The sequence below is a fragment of the Pygoscelis adeliae genome, unplaced genomic scaffold (genome assembly GCF_000699105.1).
Source record: "Pygoscelis adeliae isolate BGI_AS28 unplaced genomic scaffold, ASM69910v1 Scaffold222, whole genome shotgun sequence".
NCBI classification, from domain to species: domain Eukaryota; kingdom Metazoa; phylum Chordata; class Aves; order Sphenisciformes; family Spheniscidae; genus Pygoscelis; species Pygoscelis adeliae.
This window is the reverse complement of record NW_008824309.1, coordinates 137885-164321: the sequence shown is the minus strand read 5'-3', so window position 1 is coordinate 164321 and position 26437 is coordinate 137885. Positions and strand designations below refer to the sequence as shown.

At 35.7% G+C, this 26437-nt stretch overlaps 1 protein-coding gene across 1 annotated transcript in view; it reads left to right on the top strand.

Moving 5' to 3' along the window:
- Positions 1 to 26437, top strand: part of ZRANB3 (zinc finger, RAN-binding domain containing 3) — a 53292-nt gene that overhangs the window by 8933 nt on the left and 17922 nt on the right. The window contains exons 3-8 of the mRNA XM_009318919.1: positions 14394 to 14412; positions 17198 to 17376; positions 20635 to 20866; positions 23010 to 23095; positions 25606 to 25777; positions 26175 to 26303. Of these exons, the coding sequence (XP_009317194.1) occupies positions 14394 to 14412; positions 17198 to 17376; positions 20635 to 20866; positions 23010 to 23095; positions 25606 to 25777; positions 26175 to 26303 (817 nt within the window). The remainder of the gene's footprint in view (positions 1 to 14393; positions 14413 to 17197; positions 17377 to 20634; positions 20867 to 23009; positions 23096 to 25605; positions 25778 to 26174; positions 26304 to 26437) is intronic.

Sequence of the window (26437 nt, the reverse complement as noted above, 5' to 3'; positions counted from 1 at the left end):
GCTTAACTGTAGGACTAGATAAATTTTAATCAGATGTTTCTGTCTTTGTTTGAGAAGTAACAAATACTGCCTGCAAGAAGTATCTAAAAAGGTTTGGAATACCTAGGCTAATGACTCTGTCAAGGAGGGAATGATACTATTTTCATTAGGATTATGGGATTTATGTTGTTTTCTTTTCTTGAAACCCTTCATTAACAAGAGACTGTTGGTCTGGTTTGTTAAACCACTGATGGTTTTACTGTGGCATGCTTATGAAAGTATTTTCATCATGATTGCAAGAAATCTCATTCCTTGGCATAGCAAATTCTGTACGTTAGGTGGGTCAAACTGAGGAATTGTGTGCATGCTCTCAGCCAGCCTCTATATGAAGTAAAATTTATTAAGTCAAACTTTCCTGAGGGGTATTTTTTTAAATCTGTCCCTTGCTCAGGCAGATCTAATTTTCTTTCTGTCCCAAAACAGAGTACGAGAGCCTCTGCTGCTTGTAGCTGAATTTTCTTATTAGTTTGTCAGCCCTTGGCTCACCCAAGTCTTTCCCTTTTGTGTACTCTGTAATGATTGAAGCCTTCTTTCAGTATTCCCAGTGGTATATTTTAGCAGGGTCTGGTACTTTTCCATAAAAGTGTCTTTCCTAGTTTTAAAATATATAAACATAGGACTTGGAGTAAGCAGTATGTGCATCTCAGCTCTTCTTTCTTCTCTCCCTCAGGCTATGCACTCCCATTGCAGTCATCACTTAATCCATGCTTTGCTGTAGTGGCAGGAAACTGGTGTAGAGAAAGTGCTTTACTGTTGGCCGAAGAGATTCAATTAATATTATCTTAGGTTAGACAAGCACCCAGTGTGAAAAGGGACTTATTATTAGAACAAACTTTTATTTCCTGCATGGAAGGGGCTGGGATTAAGCTATTAATTCCCTTGTCTTTTCCCAGAGCATAAAATAAATGTGCGGTTGTGATTTGTGCTTTTGATTCATTAGTAAATGAATCAAAGGCTTTTTCAGTAGATGCTCTAAAGGCATCGCCTAGACTAACAGAGACTGCCTAACACTATTCCAGGAGATAATAATAATAGAGCCAACAAGACAGTGTATATAGTTCAATATATGCTAAGATACCTTTTAGCTCACAGACGTGCCTTAAAGGTAAATAACTGCATGGCTGCTTATTCCTTACTAGAGATTATTCTACGGAAGTGTACTTGGGGAATAGGTACCTAGGGATGGAAACCATGTTTGGTCTTTATTTATAACCTCAAACATTAATGTGCAGAAAAGATGGGTGCACACAAATTCTGTCGTTAAACTATTTTATTGTTATGCTTATCTTTCAGGAAAAGTGTAAGTTACTTTTTAAGAACAGCATTAATATGTATTTATTTATATGTGCTTTAAACTGTCTCTTAAATAGAAAGCAACAAACTTGTCCCTTCCAGGAACACAAACTCTTAGCAATGGGTTTAGGAAATATTTAGGGTTGTTAGGGTCAGTTGTGTGTACGCTGTTGGGAGGTGGAGGTGAGCAATTCTCTCTGCTCTTTGCTGGTTATTAGTCATAGTTTGGGCAGATGTGGACAAATCCCTATTTCCTAAGAGCTCAGGGTAACCTAATCGTAAGTGAAGGGACATAAACTGGAAACCTTAAAGTAAAGATGTCATCTTGCTTATTTGGTTTAGTTGTTCTGAGCAACAGAGTGTAATTTTCAGGCCTATTTTATTTTTCCATGTAAAATCTATGAAGTATGCAGGAGGAGGCAGAGTTGAGAATGAAGGCCTAAAGAATACTGAGAAGTCACCAGCCAATGGTCAGGTGTTAGTGAAGAGGAGGTGGCAATGTTGAAGCACAATACTCTGGAAAAAGTGGTAGAAGTTTGGGGACAATATCCAAGATGCAGAGATATATGGGCAAATGGCTTGATTGTACAATAAGGATTGTATTCAATTTCTTTTGAGCCCCCATCTCTCTTTGGATATTAATTATTTTTACTGTTACTGTTCGCTAACATAGTACTTGGAAACTCACAATCTCTTTCTACCATGTATTCCTGTTTTATATCCTCTCTTTATAGAAGTGTGCGACATCTGTCTTGTATTACAAACAATTTGCTCACCTGAATATACTGTAAAAGTCAGAGGCATGCTATTGTTTGAAAGTTAGCTCTCTTGCTACTGGGTAACATGTACAAACCATATCACTAAATGTTTTATTAAGTTTTATAATAAAAACTGTCAGCGTGTGATTTGCAAACATCATTATTTAGCATTGCTTGCCTTGTTGACGGTATCTGAAAAAGATGCCTTCAGACACACAGGTATCTTTTTTTCTAGAAATGTTGGCAGAACAATTTGTTTAAGCTGTCTCGCTTATGGATGTGAAAGAAGACTTGGAGATATTTACCACTCATGAAATAAGCTTTTCCATTATAATTGTATGCTTAAACTGTTTTACTGGGGTAATCTAGTTTCCTGCTGTGTTTTTTTCTCACTTTCTTACATAAGGTTCAAGTGCATTAACTCTGTAACTTCTACTTTCTGGCAAAAAAAAAAAAGATTTTTTGATATAAATTTATCTAAACATTGAAATGCTTATTGATACATTTACCAGGATCTGTATTTTACTCCAGTGTTGATTTATAGATACTTTTTGCTTTTTAATGGCAGCTTTATAAATTTTAGGGGGACTGCATTAACTTATACTTACATGTTCTGGAGCATGTGATTTTTAGTTTCCCATACATGCTGGCTTAATGTTGTTTATTGAGTGTAGACACGGTAAAAAAAAAAGCGGTAAATGACAATGGATGGCAGTAACAGGATATGCAGAGTTCATATCTGGCATTAAGAGCTATCAGTTTTAATGAAAGAGTATTTGTTTTGTTAGGCAGTCATTTTCTAGAGTAAGAAAAAGTTGTATAGCATTTAATGTTGTTTTGGATAGTAGGTTACAGACAATCATTATGATAGTGCGCTCATTAGAGAATGGAGTGCAAGTGTCCCCTATTATGATGAGGCAGTTGGCTGCACTTCAAAGTAGTAAGATTTTTTTCCACTGACTGCATCTCTGATCTCTAGCAAGCTACACAGGAGAAATGATTGCATAGTTAATTCTTGTTAATTAAAACAGATTTTTAGTTCAAAGTCTTTATCAGTCCTCATGGAAATTAATTCCGCCCCCTCCTCAAAGTAGACCAGAAAAACAGAGACTCAGATCAAAATTTCCTCAAAGCTTATGAACACAGCTAAAAGATTCTAGCTCCATTTCCTCACTGGAAACGTAGAGTATGTACAGTCTGCTGAGGTTTTAGTAGTTGAATCATAGAAATGATAGCTTTTGGGCAGGAAGCAAATAGAAATGTTTAGAATTTCTGGGCACGGTATAGTCCTTTGTGGGGCCAGGAATTTCTGATATAAGTTGTATTTAAATTCTTGGGCAAATTTCTACACAAATTTCTTTAACCTTCTAGGATGGTAGTAGGAAGGAGTGATGAGAATGCACAGAAATTGAGTCTAGATATCTGTGCATCACAGTAGACAACGTTTTTTCCCCTTGAAATTCAAAATTCTCAAGTTCTCAGAAATCCTTATTCTGAATCTGCTTTGTTGTATCCCATTCAGCCTTCCTGAACATAAAAAAACCACCCTATAGCCTGCAGGTTCAGTGTGTTGGGCAGGGGTGGGGGGGTGGAAATGTGTCTTTTAGTAGAATTTTTTAGACTTTGAGGAAGAGGTTAAGCTTTCTTGTCTAGACTCTGAACTAGATAGCCTGAATCAGGTGAATTCTTCTGTATTAGCCATTGAATAGTATGAAAGGTATCATTTCCATTTGAGTTGAGTGTCTGAGGGAGTTATGTTTCTAGCTTTTGGAAGCTGATATAATAAGAGAAAATATGTTCAGTCTGCGTTTGCTTCCATGCACATTTTAGTTTGTGCTAGAACAGTAGGGCCTTTTGTTTAACTGTTTTTCCCTTTCACTCTTATTTTTGTCATTTTTACTGAGTTTGGTTCTGGGTTTTATGTTGTCTATTAATCTTTCTTTCTCCTTCTATATAATGCCACTGTTGCTTTCTGTCTTGTGTTCCTTTTCAAGTTACCAGAGCTTTTGTTTTACTTTGCTTTTGTCTTTACTATTTTTTGATCCATGATTACGGATTGATTTGCTTTTTCAGTGTATTTCTTCAGTTTCTTATCTTTGATAGTAGCTACGAATGAGAAAATTTCAGAAGAAAATACATTTTTCTTCCATTTCCATTTTGAAGCACTAAGCCTAGATGCATGTTTACATATCTGTAACTGTCTATGTCTAATTTTTCTGTCCTTTGTTTGAAAGGTCATAGGCTGCTACAAGTCTATGTTGTGATTAAATACAAGACCAACTGCTTTTTACGATTGTCTAAAATCTGTTTTTTTCAGAATCAGCTACATGGTTTAAAGGAACACTTAACAAAAATATTTTACAGGCTACTGTTGGATTGTCCCCCAGTATTATTTCTCAGTATTTCTCTTCTGGGAGATGTGGCATCATTATTTTCAGTTCAATTTTGCTTTACTGTTTTCATCTCTGTTATAAGTCCTCAAAACACTGCAGTCTATTAGTTTACTTAACATCTTAGTTTAACTTAAGCAAGTAGCATGCAACTTCATTTATGCAGTGAAAACATTAACCATTAATTTCCAAAGGAAGAGAAATGTAACAGAAATGGTTGACATGGAGAGTTCATATTTTATGGAGCTATAGCTATTTGATAATGATCAGTATCTTGTTTTTGACAGTATTTATGAAGGACATTTATAAGAAGAATTTTTCTTCAGGTTTTATTCATATCGGGCCATTTTGTTTTGAATAAGTCGCTGAAAATCTTAGTGAGCGTTCTGACTATTTCCTTGTAAGCATATAACAAGGACTGTCTATCGTATAAGAATATGCTGCAGATAAGGATGGAGAACTGGTGTAAGTACCAAACAGAATATCCTTTAATGACTTCAGATGTTGTAGTATCACTGTTGTTGTGAGACTGGAGTTAATCTGAATTCTTGTTATTGAAGTTGTGACCAATTTGATCTTAAGATGGACTGTTCAGAATTAAACATAAAGAAGATAAATTAAAAAACAGACAAGATGAAGTTAATCATAGTCTCTTTTGGGAGATCTACTTATTCTCTCTGATTTGTCACACTGACTTTTGATAGATGCTAAATTAGTTAAATTTGCATGTTAGAAAATGAAATTCCGTTCACATTTGGTTTTTTGTGGGTTTTTCTGGTTTTTTAGTCATGTTTAGGAAAACTTCTATGAATGTTTCATTTTTATTTTAATTTGTACTTGGTGACTTGAAGCATCAAATGCCATCAACGATTGTCTCCATTATTTGTAGATCTTCAGATCAGAGAGAACTGGGAATAAAAATAATTGTAACTTTTTAATGTGATTTCTGTCCCTAGTCTCAGTAGATTGTGGTTAGATAGTCTGAAAGAGATGTTTGAAACAAGGCATAAGTCTCTTGCTAGAGTATGAAAGAAATGTTCTTTTATTCCAACATATCCAGCAACTCATTTTAGATATATGAAATTGTTATAATTTTGTGACAAATCTGAGTCCTTAAACCCTGCATCATAATAGATGAGCAATTGTTGCCAGTCTTAGAAAACAAAGCTGAAAAGTAATCCTTGGGGAAAAAGAATGGAATGGCTATTTAATGAATATGTAAAGGATCAAACAGTTAATACATTTCAGCAATTAAATATGGAGTAGCTCTGTGAGTACTGTGTTTTTAAAGAAAGGTGTCTTTTTTAAAGATGTTGGTTTGTAACATTTCAGAGTACGTTTCACATCTGAGGTGGGGAAGGGGGGGGGAGAGAGAGAGAGATACGATTAAATGAAGATGCTAGCTCACAGAATGAGGTTCAGATGCAGGAAGTATGAATGAGAGACTGAGCCAAATTCTGCAGAGCTTTCATGGCCAGGGAGGCTTGTTTGGAAGTGATGCTGGAGGAACTGGGATGCAATTCAAATAGAACAAAAAATTCATTGTCAGTAAGTGGATGTAGGATGTAATTCAAGAGAGGAACTGTGTGGGGTTAAAAAAAAGATTTAAGAACAGAAAAAAGCAATGGTAGTAATCTGAGAAATTACCTGGGCTTAAATGTGGACTTTTAGCAGCAGAAATAGAGAAGAAAATACTGATTTTTAGAAATGCAGGGCACAATTTGTTAGAATGGAAGAGAAGAACCAAGTGATATAAAGACTACAAGTGTAGGTAATAGGTTGTCTACAGTGATGGAGAGAGGGGAAATGAGTTTAGTGTTAGCTATGTGCAATGAAAGTTTGCAGTGGGAGAATCCACAAAGGAAAATCGGTGTGTTTAACTGTAAGCAGGGAGAGGGCAGAATGAAAGAGATCAGTTTGGAGTATGTGAGACAAGCCACTGTAATGCAAGTGAGAAAAAGTAAGATCTTAAACAAGTACAAGTCAAATTCTGACTGACTTAATGGAAGTTGGAAGGAGAGGAAGAACATGGGCAGAAGAGAAAACTACCCCAAAGGTACCTGGGTAAACAATTTAAATCCACGTGCTTTATGATGTCTTTGTACTGTGTTGAAGGGGGAACAAGTTAGAGTAGAGGAGATAAAGCAATGTAGAAAAGATCAGCAGAATTGCTTAGTTCAGAGATATAAATCAGAAAAGATGTGGGATATTCTGTCAACAGTTGAATGGATGGTTGTTTCTGAAGTATTTGGAAGATACAAAAGTATTTTGAAGTATTGGTATGGAGAAGGAACCAAATGTAGGAGAAAACTAAACACCGGTTTTGAGAGCTTGGGGTGCTGGAGGGAAAAGACATTGAATCTGGGAACTACTGAAAATTAAGAGACTAGTGATGAGGCACTTCTAGGTAATTCTTTTCTCTGTTGCCTGATTCAGCTACCTTTTAAAGGAGTAAGACATGAAGAGAGTAGTTCTTCTGCAGCTCTTGCAGTGCAGATCACTGCAGGGGGAGGGTCACTTGGGAAAGCAGAGTTTATTGGAAAATTAATGAGAAGTACCTAAATTTCATTGAAAGTCACTAGACTACATGCTAAGGAAGAGCTAATGTTGATCACAGGTATTTCAGTCATGCCAATTAATACAGAGATTAAGGTTTGTAGCCTAGATTGTCAGTAGTTGAAATTAGTTGGTGGTGTTCCAACTGTTTCAATTAATCAAAGTCAATTTTTCTTGCATTGAGTCAGCTGGTGAACCAATTTGTCTCTGAAGCCAGTGACTGAACGGGTAAAGAGTTTTCACTATCATGTGTCATCTTGACTAGAATTTTATCAGTTAACAGTTCAATTAATACATTCCAAAAACCTCTTGAAGTGTCTGAGCTTAACCTTCAACTTGACCACTTTGATATGTGTTATTCCACGCATCTTTGTCAAAGCTAAAGTGCTAGAATATGTTGGCAAATGTGCTCTCATAGCTTTCAAATCTTAATAAAGCATTTTAGATGTGTTTTTTCAGTTACATGTTGAGGAGTGGAGAAAAGCTTAAGACAGCACAACCATTTCTTCCTCTACACTCCTTTAGAGAATCATTAACACTGCAGATGTGGCAATTTAGTGCATCTTACATTAGATTGAGGGTTGGGTTTTTATTATTTAGGTTTTTTTTTTAAATACTTACTGTAGTTCAAGAGCAAGGGTATCATCTAGCTTAAATCTTTTGGGGCTTTATTTTTGGTGAAACAACCTTGAATATTTTTGCAAGGAAGTCAGCTCTCTTTGTTCTAGTTTTAGGACTGCGTGCTGTGATTACTGACACACAAATGTAATGGTTGCTTGCGCAGTTTTATATAAAAATGTACTAAGTTCGGATTCCTTAAATAACCCTTGGTTAAGATGTTAGTGCTAAAGTGTTGGCTTGTGAGTAGGAGGTAAATTATATGTTGTAGCGTTATATAAAACTGACTCACATGAGTAGGTGAGAATCCCAAGAATATCAGGACACCCACACTAGTGAAAGAAAGATGTGAGCTTCCTCTGTACAACATGTTCCAAAGACTGCATTAACAAAAACAGCTTTAATTTGTTTGAGTAGTAACAAAATTTTTCAGTGTTTTAAGAAATGGAAAATGGATTTAAAAGTGAAGGAGTTTGTTCTAAAAAAGTTACCTGTGGTTCTAACTGTTCTTTTCTGGATAAATAGCTGTTGAAAATTAATAGAAAAGTTAAATTATCCCCACAAGCAAGCAATAGTTGTATTGGATTGCTATACCCTTTTAGCTTTTAATCCTCCACGTAAGGAAGCAGAACTGTCTAGTTTAGAGAGGGTATTATTGCAAAATATTTCTGTAGTTACAGGAAACCTTTAGCACGGACTGTATTACTTAGTAGGATTCTCGGTTATATAGACCTCAGATATATGCCAGTGTGTTGTTAATCGTATTCTTGCAAGAGCAAAGTTCAAAATTAGATTCTTTGTCTTTGTAAAGATACCTTGCTGAAGTAGCATAATTAATATAAGAAACTTAAACTGTATTGTTTGCTTGGTTAATATTGCTAACACTTCAAAAAGGGTGACCTGAATGTAACCCAGACACAGAAATAGAAATTATTTTCATTTAAACATTTTTTCCTTCCCTGAAACTCATTTTATGAAACTCTTTTAGTATTAACTTCTTTCTGATGTAGACTATTTTTGTGTGGCTATATGACATATGCCGCATAGCTTAGCCTCAGTTTCCTTCTGCTTCTCCAATCAACTCATCTGCATAAAATTTTAAAGATCTGCTTCTCCTCCTGCTTTGCAAAGTTGCTTCCAATCTTCTTGACATCAACATAACCAGGAGCTATTTCTGTGCTCTTTGACGTTTGAAAAATTGTGCTTTCCGACCTTCCAGAGGCAGAACTTTCGTGACCAGAGCTTTCACAGGGCTAGGTTTTGGCTTTCTTCCTTAGTTCCTTCACCTGTTTTTTGCTAACTTCTGGTTTTTCTCCAAGGTTTGCTGTAGTAAGAATCTGTAAGTGCACCTTTGCTTGGTGCTTGATAACTTTACAAGACTGTTCTGATAGTGCGTGCTAACTTGTGAATCTCTGGTTCTGGTCCCTTAAACTATGTGATTCTTTATATTTAGAAGAAAGCTTCAAACATAGTGATGGGTTTTGTATATAACCTCAGATGCTTGCATTTTTTCTCTTTTGTGTGGGGATCAACAATAAGGTTTTGGACCTATGTGCACCTGAGGTGAACCAAGACAGTAGACTTCTTGCTCTCTTCTCTGCATTCATATTCACTTACCAGGATCCATTCTCACACAAAGCTTCCTGTTTTGTTCTTTGTGTTTGCATTTTAATGGAAAATGCAGTTTTATTTTAAAGCTAATACATATCGAAATGAAAGGGTTGTTAAATCCTAGTGGAGACCAGACTATGTGGTTCCCTTCTATTTACGAAGGACACTACTGTGTCCAAAGCCCATTGCTAAGCCTACAACTGCAAAAGGTTTATGCATAGTAGGAAGATTGTGGCAGCATGTGCAATGCATCCCAATGAGATTCTGATGCTTTCTGCTAGGAAAAAATAGCAGATTTCCTTGATAAATGGACAGAGATTCAAATGCTAGCCACAGGATTCACTATGAAGAAGGGAAACGTTTAAAAATTAAATGGGAAAGAATCTGAAAGAATTTGCCATTGACTGTGGTGCTTTTTGCACGGTTGGAATTTGCTGCTGAGAGTAAATGTAACTGAGACATCTAAAATGATTTTTTTTTCCCCTGCTTTTCTGAAACTTTTGACCATGTGGGCTGAGCTTATAACAGGATATGAAACTGCGTATCATAGCTCTGATTTATATTCTTGGATAGAGCTATTATTAAGGTGTCATATGAACAGATGGGGTATGAATGATGAAGCTCAGATTCGGTAACTACCAGTTGAGAGGAAATGACTAATTGAACTTCAGAGAACAAGAAGTCTGTCTTCTTGCAGTCAAAATACATGAAACAAAAATACATATTTGTCCCTTCAGTGTAGCTGAAGATCTGTTTCTTCTGCTTTGACAGCATGGAACCTTTATGTTCATGTTGGCAGCTGGTCTGACTGCAATAGTATAGAACATACTGAAGTTTGTTTTAAATAGAGGCTGCATATTTTTAAGATTATGTAAAGCAACATGTAAAGTATTGCTTTTTAACAGCTTAATGCAACTATTAGATATCTTACAAGTTCTGTGTGATCTGGGCTATAACGATGGAGAAGTTCTTTACATTTCAAATTTAATTGTTGTGGTTATAAACTGGAAATGATTTCCCTCTCAGTAATCTAAGCTATTTTTCATTGCCCTAGAGTCTAATGAAAAAATTTTGGACTTCTCATATTTTGTAACTACATTAAGCAGGCATCTTTAAAGTTCTTATTCTAAAACTGTGAAAGCTACAGAGGATGAATGCTCTAAAATGCATTGTCATAAAATAAATTGGATATCCTCAATTTCCACTTACATTAATTTTATTAACTTCTACCTGTATCATAAACTCATCTTGTGTGTCATGTCAAAACTTCTATCAAGTGTAAGTGTCAATAATGTTAATTAACTGGCTTAAATCAGCAATCTTAAAACAGTAGCACTGCAGGAATTTGAGTATGAACAGTGTGGCTCAAAGCAGTGATTCATGTTGCTAACTGTATCATAACAGAGGACTTAACACATTCAGATACTCTAACTGGAGCTTTACAAATGATTTTGTGCACCTGATTCATATCAATCTGTGATGAGTCTAGTCGAATGTTTAAATGACTAAAAAAATGTATGGGTTGCAAGTATGGGAAGAAAATCCAAACTACTTATGACAAAGCTATTTCATCATTGGGTCAGAGAAGAGAATGAATACTTAACTAAATAGCAAAATATCACTATAGATACATAACTTTTAAGCATATGGGTGTTTCTGTGGAATGTCTATTTGTATTGGTACTGCAGAAACAAGGAAGATAAAACTGTGTTGATCACTTTACCATGATTATCTTTTAAGAGTGGTTATGTTATGGATAAAATGATGGCAGTTACTTTGTACTTCCTTTCATTTACCAGCAACAAAATGATGAGTTTCTATAAATATTTAAAAGCCAGAAACTTTGTCACTGCTACATAAGAAGTTTCACTTCAGACATATTAAGTGGAAGTTAATAAAGATGAAAACAGAAGATACTCTGTAGCAGCAAAGGTTCTATGAGCACAGTCTGAAAATGAGTGCAAAAAGAAAAACAGAACAACTTCTTATTCTTCAGCAGATACTCAAGTCATCAAAGTTTAAGTGGCTACAGTTCACTCTAATGAAAAAAATCTTGTTTCATGGAAAAAACATCTGTTCCTGTGGTTGACATATTTTTAAGGCTTTTTATTTTAATTGCTATTCAGCTTCTAATTGTCAGAGCAATTTGTAAATTACTCTGAATTTCTTCATTTTAGCTTGTTATGCTGAAAAAAAAATGAGGGTTCAAATAGTTAGTTCACGTATGCCAAAGAATGGTGCAATATGATCTTACATATTCTCATTTTGATTTCTGTATGTCTGAACTGGTATAATTAACATTTCATTATTTATGCAATTCTACTAAAATATAAGTGATATGCTGAGAAATACTGTATTTGTCAGCACAAGTTGGCAAGGAACATTTGTATTCCTGTCCTCTTTACCACATTTCCTTACTACCAGATGCTACATGGATGTAATATACTCTCGGTTATTGCTATATTTGTACATTTACTCTGATATCCTTATATTAAATATATTGTATTGTTGAAGAAGGTCTTTGTTTTATTCTTGAGATGCCTCTGCTCTGTAGCTAATTGCTATAGTCTTACTCACTTTCTGCATTTGTGGCAGGAGTTTAAAAAACCCTGCAACGCTAGGTTGTTGTGCATTCCAATTGATTTCAGGCTTCAAACTGTTTTTTAAAAGACATGATTAATGTACGGAAAGCAGTTGGCCTCTGAAAGAATCTGCAAAAAGAAAGACTTGTTTTGTAAACTTCAGTTCAAGCAATTAACAATGAGTATTAAATGAAAAAAAAAAATCAGTCTTTGAAGTGAGTAAAAACTGACATTATTTTAAAATTAGGATTGTGTATTAGTTGTCCGCAAATAGATGTCTTTGCCCAGCTGCAAATCACAGGCATTAAGGCCTCACAATCATGAGTCGCTACTGAAAATAATTCTCTTCTTGCCTTTTTTCCTCTGTAAATCTGTGCAGACTTGGGGGGTTTGTTTTGTTATGTTTTCTTCCTTTGTTTTCATTCCTCCATCCCTAACAACTTGGGGGGGAGTGTGGTTACAAAGCTATTGCAAATAGATAGTTTGTTACTTACAAAAAATTAAGTAATTTAAGATATATTTTGAATTCTTATTATTGTGATGACATACCTGGAAGATTTTCCATTTTTTTCATGGAAGGATCATTGCATTTGAGTTACATGGTGCAGTGGGTGCATATCTAGGTATGTGGCATTAGGAGTAGGATAAGTTTCAGTTTCCTTAGAAGATGCAGTGGCTGGGAACAGACTATGAAGAAGAGTTCATCCAGAGCAATTCATCAAGACTAGTTTGTGTCCATGACTGAAAGCTACTGGGGATAACAAGTGAAAAGCACAAGGCAGAAGGATACTTGAGTCAGGGGAAAACAAGCGGAGTGGCCTGTGAAGTTTATTCCCTTCCAGAGCTTGAAATATTTCATCATTTCTGAGACTTGACACTTTTTTCTGTCAGTAAACATTTATAAATCCTCAAGCAAAGTGATGGACTGCGTAGAGCTGTCAGTCTATTCCTGTCACTTAGTTCAACCAACAGCGCTCACTGCTGTATTTCTCAATCAGTGGTTTGACTAAGCCCATGCCCTTTGTGTGGCACTACGATACTGACTGGTGGGAGTTATTCTTCCAGTTTGCTTTTTATGACACTTCAGATAATCATACAATGCTTGAAAAACTTCCCAGATTACTTAGTAGCTGGAGAATTAATCTAATTACCAGTTATTTAACTGCAGCCCAAGCAGGTATTGCTATTGAACTCTGACAATTCTTACAAAGTTGCAGAAATTCACACTTTGTGCCTGTTTCAGATCTTGCCTTGGAATTCCCAGCATTGATTCTGGTCAGAAGATACTTAGTAAATCTGTATCTTCATGCAGTCCAGGGTTGCTATAGGAGAAAAGGGCACTTTAAGTCATCACCTTGCTGTAAGACTTAAAGGGAGTGGGTTGTCTCCTCACCTCTTTCTCATCTTCACAGTTTTTGCTTAGACTCGTGCCTTCCTCTGAATTTGTTAGCGTGTATGAATTTAATATTTTATCTACTAATTACTAGAGGTAGAGCAAGCTCTTGTAATTCTTTAGATAATGCTTTTGAATTGGATAGGCTTGTTGGTTAGGTTTTTGTGGGGGGTGTTTTGTGGTTTGGTTTTGGTGTTGGTTTTTCTTTCCAGCTTGGAAAAGTTTGTAAAGTAGTGGAGGTAAAAGTTTGTGAAATAGCTGAGAACTGAGTTTGAAAAATAGCTGAGGGTACACATTTGGAAAGATGCAGCATCATCCATTTAATGGCTTAACTAAACATCCATCAAATAATTTCCTTTGTCCTTCATCCAGTCTCAAAGATTTGATGAAGTTTTCATGGGCTAGAAATACTTTAAGTTCCCTAGACCCTACTTGACTTAAGAATGTATGTACTAAGAAACTGAAATAAACTAAGTAACTTAAAATACTTATAAGAAATTCATACCAAAGATGGCATTTAACGTTCAGAAAATGTAAATATGCTGAACAGAATTTATTAGTTTTGACTGGGGACTTGGAGTTGTCATTGTCTTTACATGAAGTAGCATTAACAAAGTGACTCCAAAATGGGAAAAAAAATCAAGTTCACTTTCTAATACTTTAGCTAGTACAATTGGTGGGGGAGAGGGAGTGTCTGTTTCTATTTCAAAACAAATGTGACAGCTCTGGAGAGCAGCTTTTTAAAATCGGTCTGACATATAAATAATCCTTAATCATGAAGCAGCAAAAACATCACTGTTTCTGAAAGACAAAAAAACTTGAAGATGCACTTCTTGCCTTGAAAATGTCTCTTAAGATCGCAATTCATATAGCACTAGACCAAAGCAGCAATTCAATTTTACGATGCAAGTTCTTCAATAATGCTAACAAATTGAATGTGTTTTTAGAATAATTGGCATACTTACTTTCAAATTCATACCAAATTTACTTTTTGTACTTGATACCTGTAGGAATGAAGTCTGCCTTTTTTTCTTTCATTGATTCCAAATCCATAACTTTAAATTTATAGTAAACAATTTGTAAGTATTGGTTTATCTGTTCTATTTACTATTAATTTCTGCTTTTTTCCCCTCTCTTCTTGTTTCTTATTTAGGTGTATGATAGCTGATGAGGTAAGTGTTCCTGTTCCTCTAACACCATTTTTCTTGTTTTAATGTACTTCATGTGGATGTGACTTTTTTTGTTTGAGAGATGTGGGCAGAAAGGTTGGTAATGAAAGAAGCCTAATTCCTGCGATATTCAGCAGATATTCTGAAAATATCTAAGCGGGGAAAAAAATGAAACCTGACATAAGCTTAAAAGAATCTTTGAGAAAACTTAGAAGGTACTTTTAATTGAATTTAGGGAGGTTAAATCTCCTGCGTTGTTAAATCTTAAAAATATTAATTCAGTTGATTATTTTTTTTTTTAGCACTTTATAATTGCATAGCTAGCTATTTTTAATGGATTAGGAGACATTCCTGGCCCAAAGAGGTGGAGTTTGAATAGATATGCCTTCTAAAGATGAGTTTTCTTAAATGCACTGATCAAGTAGTAATAGTGAAATTCATGACTTCCATACATTTGAAAATTTATGTTTTATTCCATATTAGGGAAATTTGAGTCCAGCATTTCTTCCTACAGATAAAACATTTTTGTAATAGAGTATAATGTTCTTGATGTGTTGTCAGTATAAAACCTTAGTGAAAAAGAGATAATGTTTGGGGATTGATACAGTCTCCCAATTTTAACTTGGATTTTCTTGAAACACTGGGGGGGAGAGGGAGAGAAGGAGAGAGAGAGATGGATTACTGGGATTAAAGCATCTCCTCATACTATAAAAATCACATTACAGCTGGAGAGAAACTATCCTGGCATAGAATGTGAAATTTCTGGAAACTGTGGAGAATACCAAAGCATTCGGGGAGGAGAAAAGGGAAGCTTGGGAAAAACTGAAATATCAGCAGTAGCTATTTGTTTATTAAAACAAAGTTTCTCATTTCCTTCCTTGAATGAGAAAATAAACTGTGTATAATTATGTTAGCAATAAAAAGTACTGCAAGATATATTTATTCTGAAGTAAATAATGTATATTTCATAATGACAGTAGGTCTGGCACTGGAGAAAGTATTGTGCAGTGGTGTGTATCTTGCGCTTGTTGACATATCTCTAAAATAAGAAGAAAATGTTGGTAAAAAAACATCGGTATTGTGAACTTGTATAGAAAAAGAAGTTATGGATGAAAACTAGAGATCATATAATTACTGTATGTATACCAGGATTATGTAATTATGTAAGGATTAAGGTACAATAATAATAGTATCTTTTTGAAAGGTATTCTAAAAATATGTTGCCATTATTTCTTGGAGTGGGGACTGACAACATTTTTCCCCAAAAAATTTCAGGTTTTCCATGTCATCCATTTCCACGACAGAGAAAGATGTGTTTAAATCAAAAACCAAGACTATAATATTTTCTATGGTTTTTCTTGTCTGTCACCTTCTTATGATCCAGACTGGTCATCAGCTAAATGGGATCTAGGTTCAGTTATGGGTGTGATACTGCCAAGAGACCTGCCTTTTATTCCCTGCTCATTTCAACTCAGTTGCCTGGATCATCACCAGTGCACCAGTGGCTGGGCAGTCTGAGTTAGGGAGACAACTGTGGCAACAAACTAAAAATGAATGTGGTTTGGGTTTGTTGGTTTTTTTTTCGTTTGGATTTGTTTTCAGCTGGCTCAAGCACTACTGGTGACACAACGGGGGCTTGCAGGAAAACTTTAATGAAAACTTGGCGGTTTTTAATGAAAACTTAGTATCACAGTAGTTCTCTGATTATTTTTCTTTCTAGTAATAGTAGAAATATTCATTATGTTTTCTTCTATACCTGGGAAATCTCCTTGTGATATTATTACATCAGTCCATTTAGACTCAATACTGAGGATGTAAGTAAGCTGTTCCTTTATGTCTGTACCGTGAGTAGTTAGATAGCAGCAAATCAACTCAAATATCCACTGGTCTCTGTGGAAAACCTGAACAGAATTATTTTAAGGCCGGTCTCTGCTTTAGTGCTTAACAGGACTCTGGAACTATCTGTTGCCATGTGAACAAGTAGAGAAAATAGCTGCGTTCTTTGATAAAATCTTGGGGGTTTTATTTTTTAAATAAAACCCTGAATTCTGGACCTCATATTCATTTGTTGCTATCTATATTCATAAGTCATTGGATGGGAGCATTCCTACCTCGACAATATGAAGCAAGTACTTTCTTGTTAAATATATATCTATGTATTGTATCTTTACCCTTCACCTTGTCTGTAAATCTGAATTCTCCACTAGGAAGACTAGTGGAGTCCACTAGGTGGACTTCCTCTTCTGTGTCACAGAATAAAGAGAAACTATTAGCTATGGTGAATGACAGCAGTAGTTTTTTTGTTGACCTACTGGGTCAAAAGCACAGTTCTTCATACAAATCTTCCTTTGTTCTTCAGTTGCCTATGCAACTTAGGACAAAGTTGTTATTTTTATGTTAAGAAGACATCCCATATTTTTCTTTCCTTTGAATAGTCTTTTTAAAATGTTTTTGGTAACTTAAGAAGTTAGAGTTTGATCTTTATAGTCTACGCTACTAAGGCCCTGAGCAGAAAAATCTTCTGAAATGAACTGAAATGCTTCTTTTAGCTTTAATGAGCTAACTAGATATAATGTATGTATTAATCCATTTAAAGAGAAGCATCTTCTTTCATAAAAGATGATCTGTGGTAACAAACTGACAATGAAATAGATACTATGTAACTAGCGCTCTGGCTTTGTTTCCTTTATCTGGTTCTGTCTTTGCAAAATATTTTTGGCTTTTCTGAATGGAATATGCTTTCTGAGCAGAGACTTCTGTTTTTAATTTTTTTCTTTTCTTTTCCCAGATGGGGCTAGGTAAAACAATTCAAGCAATTGCCATTTCGTATTACTATAAAAACGAATGGCCTCTCTTAATTGTAGTACCTTCATCTCTGAGATATCCTTGGGTTGATGAGATGGAGAAGTGGATTCCAGAACTCTCTCCAGGTGATATTAGCATCATTCAGAACAAAACTGATACTGGGTGAGTAAAGTTTGTTATTCTTCTATAGAAAGTCTTGTTCAACCCCCTCCCTGCTCAAGCAGGGCCACCTAGAGCCGGTTGGCCAAGACTGTGTCCAGGTGGTTTTTTTAATATCTCCAAGGAGGGAGACGCCACAACCTCTCCGGACAACCCGTTCCAGTACTTAGTCACCCCTGCAGTAAAAAAAAAAGTGTTTCCTGATGTTCAGAGGGAACTTCCTGTGTTTCTGTTTGTGCCCGTTGCCTCTGGTCCTGTCACTGGGCATGACAAAGGAGCCTGGCTCCGTCTTCTTTGCACCCTCCCTTCAGATATTTATATACATTGATAAGACCCCCCCTGAGCCTTCTCATTGCTAGGCGAAACAGTCCCAGTCAGCCTTTCCTCACAGGAGAGGCGCTCCAGTCCCTTACTCATCTTCATGGCCCTTCATTGTACTCTTTCTAGTACATCCATATGTCTCTCGTACTGAGGAGCCCAGAACTGGACGCAGGACTCTAGGTGTGGCCTCACCAGTGCTGAGTACAGGGGAAGGATCACCTCCCTCAACCTGCTGGCAATACTTTGTCTAATGCAGCTGAGGATACTATTCACTTTCTTTGCTGCAAAGGCACAGTGCTGGCTGATGTTCAACTTGGTGTCCACCAGGATCCCCAGGTCCTTTTCTGCTAAGCTGCTTTCCAGCTGGGTGGCCCCCAGCATATATTCGTACACGGGGTTGTTCCTCCCCAGGTGCAGGACTGTGCATGTCTCCTTGCTGACTTCATGTCAGCCCATTTCTCCAGCCTGTCGAGGTCCCTCTGGATGGCAGCATGACCCTCTGGTGTATCAGCCACTCCTCCCAGTTTTGTATTATTATATTATGGTAGTTACTCATCTCCTTTGAAATTGAGAGGTCTGGTTTTTGCAAAGTAGCAAGTGCTTGTCTTCTGAAAATTAGATTACTTCAGTGTGTCTCAAATTGAACTTATACAGTTATTTCTCAACTCTGATGAATTAGCTTGTATTCATTAGCTTCTGTAAAACATTTTGAACACAATTTTGGAAAACTTCTGGTATGCATTATAAAATAAGGAAGTAATTACTGTTAAAATTCTATTTAGCGCACTGAGAAAATTTATAAGTTAGAGTAAGTACTCTCTAAATAACTGAAAAGGTCATCATGACCTAGGCTTTCTATCTTTAGATTTAATAGCATGAATTCATCAAAGAGAGACTACAAGTCTTGTGTGTTATTAGAATAACTCTTCTATTACACTGAATTACAAGGGTATTTTTTAGTCTGCTTTACTGTAAATTGTTGATTTCATGGTAATGTCTAGATGTTGTTTTAAAACTTCTGGATAAGGGAGGCTGATCTTCATGTTGTCTGGGGAGAATCAGAAAGTGACTTGACCGCCAGGATGTGCAGATGAGACAATAGCTTGGAACCTTCCTTGTGGTAACCAGAGAAATCCAACTGAAAATGCATTTTAAAAGCTTAATCAAGGGGTAGTTGCTACTGATAGTTAAAATTTAAGTTTATCATGGGAATTTGGGAACTAAAATAAGGATCCAATGAGCCGCTTTTTTTTTTTAAGCTATTTAGCTAAAATGCACACAAACTCAATGCTTATAGTGCTGAATGCAGAAAGGAGAAATAAGGGAAAATTATAGCAAAAGTAAACGGCAAACAGACTTCTGTTAATTGTATCTTAAAAGATTTTTAAAAGGAGTAGACCTTAACCATTATCACTTACTTTTATTCGACAGCAAGGGAAGAGGAAAACTTGGGTTTCTGCTTGTTTAACTCCCAGGAGGCTTCCTAGCTATAAGTGAGGTAGCTGTTGAACTAGTTAATATTTTAACATTAAAAAGTGTTTTATGCATTTGCAAGAAAATGCAAATGCAAAAATACAGCTGCCAAACTTGGTTTAGCATTTTGTTAAATTCTGCTTCCATATGTTCAGCTTTGATTTCTCTCAGTTCAATACTTTGCTTTTCTTCAAAAGTTCAGCAATGAAATTTACTGCTTGAATGTTGTTTAACTTCTTAATTTAAACAGGTTAAAATATACTTAGGCGTCAATTTAGGTTCTTATGATTTCTAACTAAATTTGAAATTGGATGTTTCTTGAATTAATTGGTTCCACTAAGAATAAATAATTTTATTTGTAATTTTTTTTCCACCCTTCACAAAGGGGTAGGGGAAATTCTTGTTTTCCTGGTTGCTACATTTATCTATGCAGTAACAGCCAGAGTCTGTAGTGCATTGACCACAGTGCCAGTGCTCTAACCATTGCCTCTTCTTCCATATCCAGAAGCGTGAATGTGCACATGCTCATACTTTCTTCCTCCTAAATACTCAAGGAAACTTCAACTTAGTCGTTTTTTTTTAATCTGTTGCTACTGGAGAACAAATAAAAATCATGCCAGCAGAGCGGTAGTGTCTGACAGATGGGTAGACCAACTATGACTCTCATTCTGGTTACTTGTTTGGCTAACAACTGTAAGAGTTCCTGTGCTGCTCAAAGGCTCCTGAAGGGCCACAGTGCTCTCTAGTGATTTGAAAATCAGTTCGTGCCTTGGGCCCATATATGTCTTTAATTTTATTGTAAGAAGTTCCTTTCCAACTAAATAGTAATTTTTTCATCTTGTGCCTTGTTGATTCCCTGCTTCCAGTTTTTTGTTTTCTTCATATTCTGTCCGAGCAAAAAAGTTGGATAGACAGCTCTGATACGAACATCTTTTTCAAGTGGTGAGGTTCAGCCCAGACTGTATTTTTACAGCACCTAAATACTCAGCGACAGTCTAGTTAGTCATCTTAGGCTGCTGGTAAGGTGACTCTTTGTACACAGAGCAGTGGATAGCTCACATAGAGACATTATTACTTCTGGTGTTTGGGGGCTGTTTACATAGTGGGCTCATAATGATCTGACTTGTGTGTGTAACTTTTTATCCAGAAAGTGGATTTGTCCCATGCGATACTCCTGGAAAGGAGCATAAGTTGAAGCAATGCAACCAGAAAAATGAACTTCCTTTTAAATGCAATATGTGTCTTATGAAAATGGTTATGAAATGTGTGTGATTTATAAGTGTGAGATGCTAAAATGTTTTAAACGCCAAAAGCTGTTGTTATTAGCCTGACAGCCCACTAATTAATCAATCCAAAAGGTGTCATACATACGTTCTTAAAAAAAATTATTTTGGTATAATTCCTTTGCTGTATTAATTTTCCTACAATGAAAATTTACTAAGAAAACTTCTGGATTTTCTCTTTTAGGAGAATATCTACCAGCAAAGTAACGATTCTGGGGTATGGCCTGTTAACTTCTGATGCACAGACGTTAGTAGACACTTTGTACAGGCAGAACTTTAAGGTAGTTGTGATTGATGAATCACACTATATGAAATCCAGAAATGCCACCCGCAGCAAGATTTTGTTGCCAATTGTGCAGAAAGCTGTTAGAGCTATTCTTCTTACTGGAACTCCTGCTCTAGGAAGACCTGAAGAGGTATTTGGCATATTGTTTTGTTTTTTTTTTTTAAGGACAGTATCAGTAATAAATGAACAATTTTGTAGTTTTCTTGAATATATACAATTACATGCATTATGACATCAAACAGTGCACTAGCTGCATTAGGAGGCACAAGTATAAGAAACTAAACCAATGTCTTTTAGTTTGAGTTGATTATATTGATGATTTACAAATTTGTTTCAAGCTCATGCACAGGTGACTTGAGACAGTGTTTCTTATAAGAAATTAATCCCACATGTTACAGACTGACTGTTGGATGAAATAGAAAATAAAGAGTGTGAGTAGAGAACTATTTGTTTCTACTGGGTAGGAGGGTCTCTGGTAGACAAGAACTTGTATTTAATCTTTTACTTTATCATCTGATACAGGAAGTCCTTTGTTTATTGCTGGTCTTTTGAATATTCCTAATGTTCGCTTGTATTGCGTAAATGGAAAAAATATATCCTGTGCTTGTTCCGGTCCAGAAAGACAAATTTTCCTTTGAAGGAAGTTCAACTTACGGAATTGGGTAGGAGCAGAGAGGAAACCAAAAACCACTTGTGTTTTATACTGAACCCGAGAAAACTGCCTTTATTTATCAAATGTAGAAATAAATGGAATATAAGAGCTGATTTGTATCCAGGGAACTTATAAGGGTTATATAAATAATACTTTACACTTTAGAGTTTCTTGCTGTGTAAATATAACTTATGCCAGGACCCTTTAATAATTTAATTTGTTCAGAGACGTTGTAACTTGAGAAAGATATCCACTGTATGAAAAAGGGCTTGGTGTATTATGAGTGTTTGCTTAAAACTTTAAAACAAATATTTATATCTATGGGTGTGGATAATTATGAAGCTTCCTGCACATGTACCAAAGACATTGCAACCAACCCTGGAAGAAGTGAAGTTAGAAAGTGTTATACTTTTACACAGTGCATTGATACCAAAACCAGTAAGCAACATTGCTAAAGGTCTTCAGAGGAAATTCCATACAAGCTGTCCTTGATCACAGTAATGGGGTCAAAATTCATGACCAAATGGAAAACAATTTGAGACATTTTTATAGTGATACCAAAGTTCTGCCATGGCTTATAAGGCAGAGTGTAAAAAGCATTACATCTCTTTAATCAGTTCTGTGTCATAAGCAGAATCTTTCTATGAAGTCTTTAAATGCAATATGTATAGAAAATGAAAAGCATTATTCATTTGTATTTATGTACATTTATAGCAAATAATTTTGGACAGTTTCTTGTTTGGCCTAGATCTATGTCAAAATAGCAGCATTTCACTTGGGCAAATAAATTGGGGTGGGTTGGTTGGTTTGTTTTTTTCTTAATACTGCTTTTCAGTTCTCTAACTTCTGTCTTGAAAGAAGCCTGTGAAGAACAAAATTAGGCTCTAGTAATTTTCTTTTTGGGAGAGGTCACTAGCATGTGATTAGGTAATATGAAAGCTTCAATGGCAGAAATTATGTACAGTAGACATAAGAGGATAGCAGGGAAATGCGTTTAGGAGAGACCCTTCCATATTACTGTTGTTTCTATGCTACCACTGTTACCCCTCAACAGTGTGTCTTGGATCTAGTAGTGATCATTGAATCCAGAAAGTAAAACAGCTTGTAAAGTAGGATTCTTTCTGGCTAAGGTTGCCTAAACTGATATTTACCTGCTGTTACTCAACCGGGAAGAAAGGCGTGAAATTTCTGGTCTGTATTGACATTGTCTATTTTTTGAAGTAAAACTTAAGAGTGAGTAGGTTTTTCAAGTATTTTAAGAAGCAGACTATTAATGGAATACCTGCACTGAAGCTTTGCAGAAGCCTGGCAAATGACAAAAATTGTATTTTTAGGAATAACATCTTCTCATCCGTGTTTTCATGTTCAGTATAAATTTTTTCCAAGTCATCAGCACTGTCTTACGGTGTTCAGGGTGCTCTGTTCTTTGGGGGTTTCCCACAGCTGTCCTGTCTCAAGACACATGCATATTCCTATGGAATGTCTTTCGCATGTGTGCCAAGCTGTGTGGTTTTTGTGCAACTGTTGAATGTAAACTTAACACAATAATCGTGTAATAATTATTATTTCTGAATAGTCTTACATTTGCAGGGAATTTTTCATTATCACTTTTTTTATACAGCTTTTCATGCAGATTGAGGCATTGTTTCCAAGAAGATTTGGAACTTGGAGTGAATATGCCAAAAAATACTGCAATGCTCGTGTCAGGTATTAATGTACTTGCTCATTTATTTTCCTATGAGTGTCTTTGATTTTCTTCTCACATGAAATGAGAGAATCAGTAAGTAGTACCTCTACTGCTGTATCATACCATCTTGCTTGGAAACCCAGGGTCAGACACCATCTCCTCCATCAAGGAGGATTGGGAGAAGGATTAAATTGATAGGAGACTTTATTTGAGGACAAAAACGGAAGCTGTTAAAGTTTGAAATAAAGTTTAAGCGCCAGCATTCTGTTAAGGAAAATGATTTACAAATTTACTGTCATTAGTATAAAGTGTATAGGTTTTACCTTTAGAGCTGGAGTTTCAGCAACAGCTGAAATTTAGGAGTTTCTGATTCTCAGTTTTATGCTCATATCATGTAATAATTTACCTCTCTCTCTCTTATGGGATCCAGTCTTTTTGCTATCCCACCATACTTGGGTGAAAAAAAGTCCAATACTTGTCTCTGTATTTTACAGATTGACTGAGTAAAAGTAAAGGTATAAAACTCCCAAAAGCACACTAGTGTTTGTAATTCTGTTTGAGGGATCGAATATAGGCATTGTAAGTTCTTGTCCAACACCTTGCCTCCAATTTGCTAGATAACATTGCTCATTACACGTGTGCCTAATGAATTTTAACCCATTTTTATCCCTTGCATCTTTCATGAATTTTCATGTTCTTTAAGTTATTAACTTGAGGAGGATTCATTTCTCTGACTTGCTTCCCTCAGCCCTAGTTTAATGATTGGTTTCTCTAGATATATTCTAAAATAGATGGGATAGGAGAAGCTCTTATTTAAAATGCTTTTTACCTGTCTGAATCTATGTTACAATCTGGAATGAAAGAAATTATGAGAAGGGAAGAAGCTTTGAAAAATTTCTTAGCTAAAAAATGTCTTATCTACAACTTTACATATATTCAGAACAATAGATTTTGTCAGCTAAATTGGCTAGCATTTAGATTTAATTTTTACAGTAATAATTACATGGTTTCATTTTCATATAACTTGTTTTTCTCCCTCCATCATATGCGTTTTATCAGCATTTAACTTCAAATAATGTGGAAGAGTGCTATCTAATTTTCAGACAGAGAAATGCTATTTTTTCCATGGTGTTTTGACTGAATGCATCTAATTTTCACACCACAAGTGTGCGTGGGTACAGCATGGTTAGCTACTCAATCATAGATGATTATCTTATTTTTGGAATGCCATAAATGTAATAAAAATCAAGTTCAGGGTTTGGCAAGCTTTCAATAAATAACTTTGTATGACTTGGCTGAAACAAAACATCATGTGGTAATAAACTTGATAGGATTATTTTATGCAGCACTTTCTGTGAAAATGTTGTGGGTTTTTTTCCTTAGGTGTTCATAGACACCTGTTTCTAAAGATGAGGACCAAAGTATTTCTGTGAGGTTTTGCCTGCCATTTCTTTTATATAGCCAGTGCTCAAGCTGAAGGGAGGAAACCCTTCTAAGGACAGCCATATAAATAGACCGAAGAATGGATATGAGCAAAAGATGTTGCTGTCTTCCATCTACGTAACATTCTGAGTGTGTTAGGCCAATACTTCACCAGTGTAGAAGTGAGTCCCTCAGCCCCTTTCCCAAATGATTACAGAACACTGTTGATAAGATCAGTAAGGCTTAAAATTCTCTAAATGATGGGTTTAAAAAAAAAAAAAAGAAAAGAAAAGAAAAAAAAAATTACCAGTAAAATTACATGCTTGCAACATACTCTCCTGGCCTTGGAAAATGCTACCTGGGCATTTCTCCAAAGGCAGCAAAATCTGTCACGCTCGTTATTTTGTTATCTCTTGGCAATGTTGACAGAGAAAAGCTGCTGTTCCTGCTGCAGCACTTCTTTAAAAACAGCAAAGCAAAAAAAGAACAAGGAAGACTAAGTTAATAAATTCTTTCTCTTTTCAACCTTTAGCTTTTTAACCTTAAACCTACTTCCTCTATTTAACCTTGCTCATTAAATAGTATTATATTTAAAGATGGTACCTTAAGCTTTAAATCCTATCTCTGTAACTAGGAGGGAATTCTCAGGGAGGGAAACAAAGGAATATTAATGGTGATATTTGCAGCTTTCATGATAGCTTCCTTGGCAGTTGTTCCCCTCTATAACATAATAAAGACCATTCTTATGGTAGTATATTCTTCTCATTAGTCCATTGAAACAAGAGTTATAAAATTATACCTGAAACTTCTGCTTCCTGGAGAAAGGGAAGTGTAGCTGGGATGATATCGAGGACTGCATGCATCTGATGGGTAGTAATGCCTGCGGGCAGCAGTATCTGCTGGGAAGTTGAAACAGCTCTGACTTTAGCGTTGGAAGGAATCGGACAGAAAGCAATCATCTCTCTGGTGTAAACAGGAACACCAACTGTTGTTATCCAGCACATCTTCATATCTAATAGTGTCATTTAAAATTAATTATGTACTGAAGGTTTCTATTGAATTTGGAAGAGCTAGTTTTTACCCGCAGTGTTGATTTTTTAATTTTCAGGTTTTTTGGTAAAAGAACTCAATGGGACTGTAGAGGAGCTTCAAATTTAGAAGAACTACATCAACTTTTAAGTGAAATAATGATCAGAAGACTGAAGAATGATGTTCTAACTCAGTTGCCTCCCAAAGTTAGGCAACGTATTCCATTTGACCTCCCACAAGCTGCAGCTAAGGTAAATTTTCCACTTTTGCTACTAACATTTGTTAGTAAACAGTAAACATCTATGTATTTGTATGTATGCATGTGTATTATACATAGTCACAAAGAATGTGTGAATATATAGCATAGCATCTCTGTTATTCTTTTTAAAATATAACGTGAAGAACGTGAATATAGCAATTTCTTGGCATCAGGTAACGATAAAATTTGCTCTAATTTTAGTACCATCTTCTTCCTTTCTGTCTGTCTTCCTTTCCCTTAGATTTTGAATCCTACAGTTACTTTTAACCAAATTTTATAGAGTTCTCAAAAGTACTCAATCCCTAAACGTTTTATGCCTGAAATGTACATGTTGAGGTAGAACACGCTTTGTACTATATATCTAACCACTAATCTCTTCTGCCGATTAGAATTTGAATGCCACTTTTGCAGAGTGGGAGAAATTAATGAGAAATCTGAATTCAGATGCCACTGAAAGCCACTTTTCTCAGGTCATGAATCTCATCACACGCATGTATAAAGAAACAGCCATTGCCAAGGTAAGTGTGGAAGTCTCTTCTTAATATATTTAAAGTATCCAGTGTGTTTTTAACTTAATAAAATTTGTTGTATTGGCCTGAATACTAGATGAGGTTGGTTGGTTTGTTTTATAATCGCGACGTGGAGAAACACA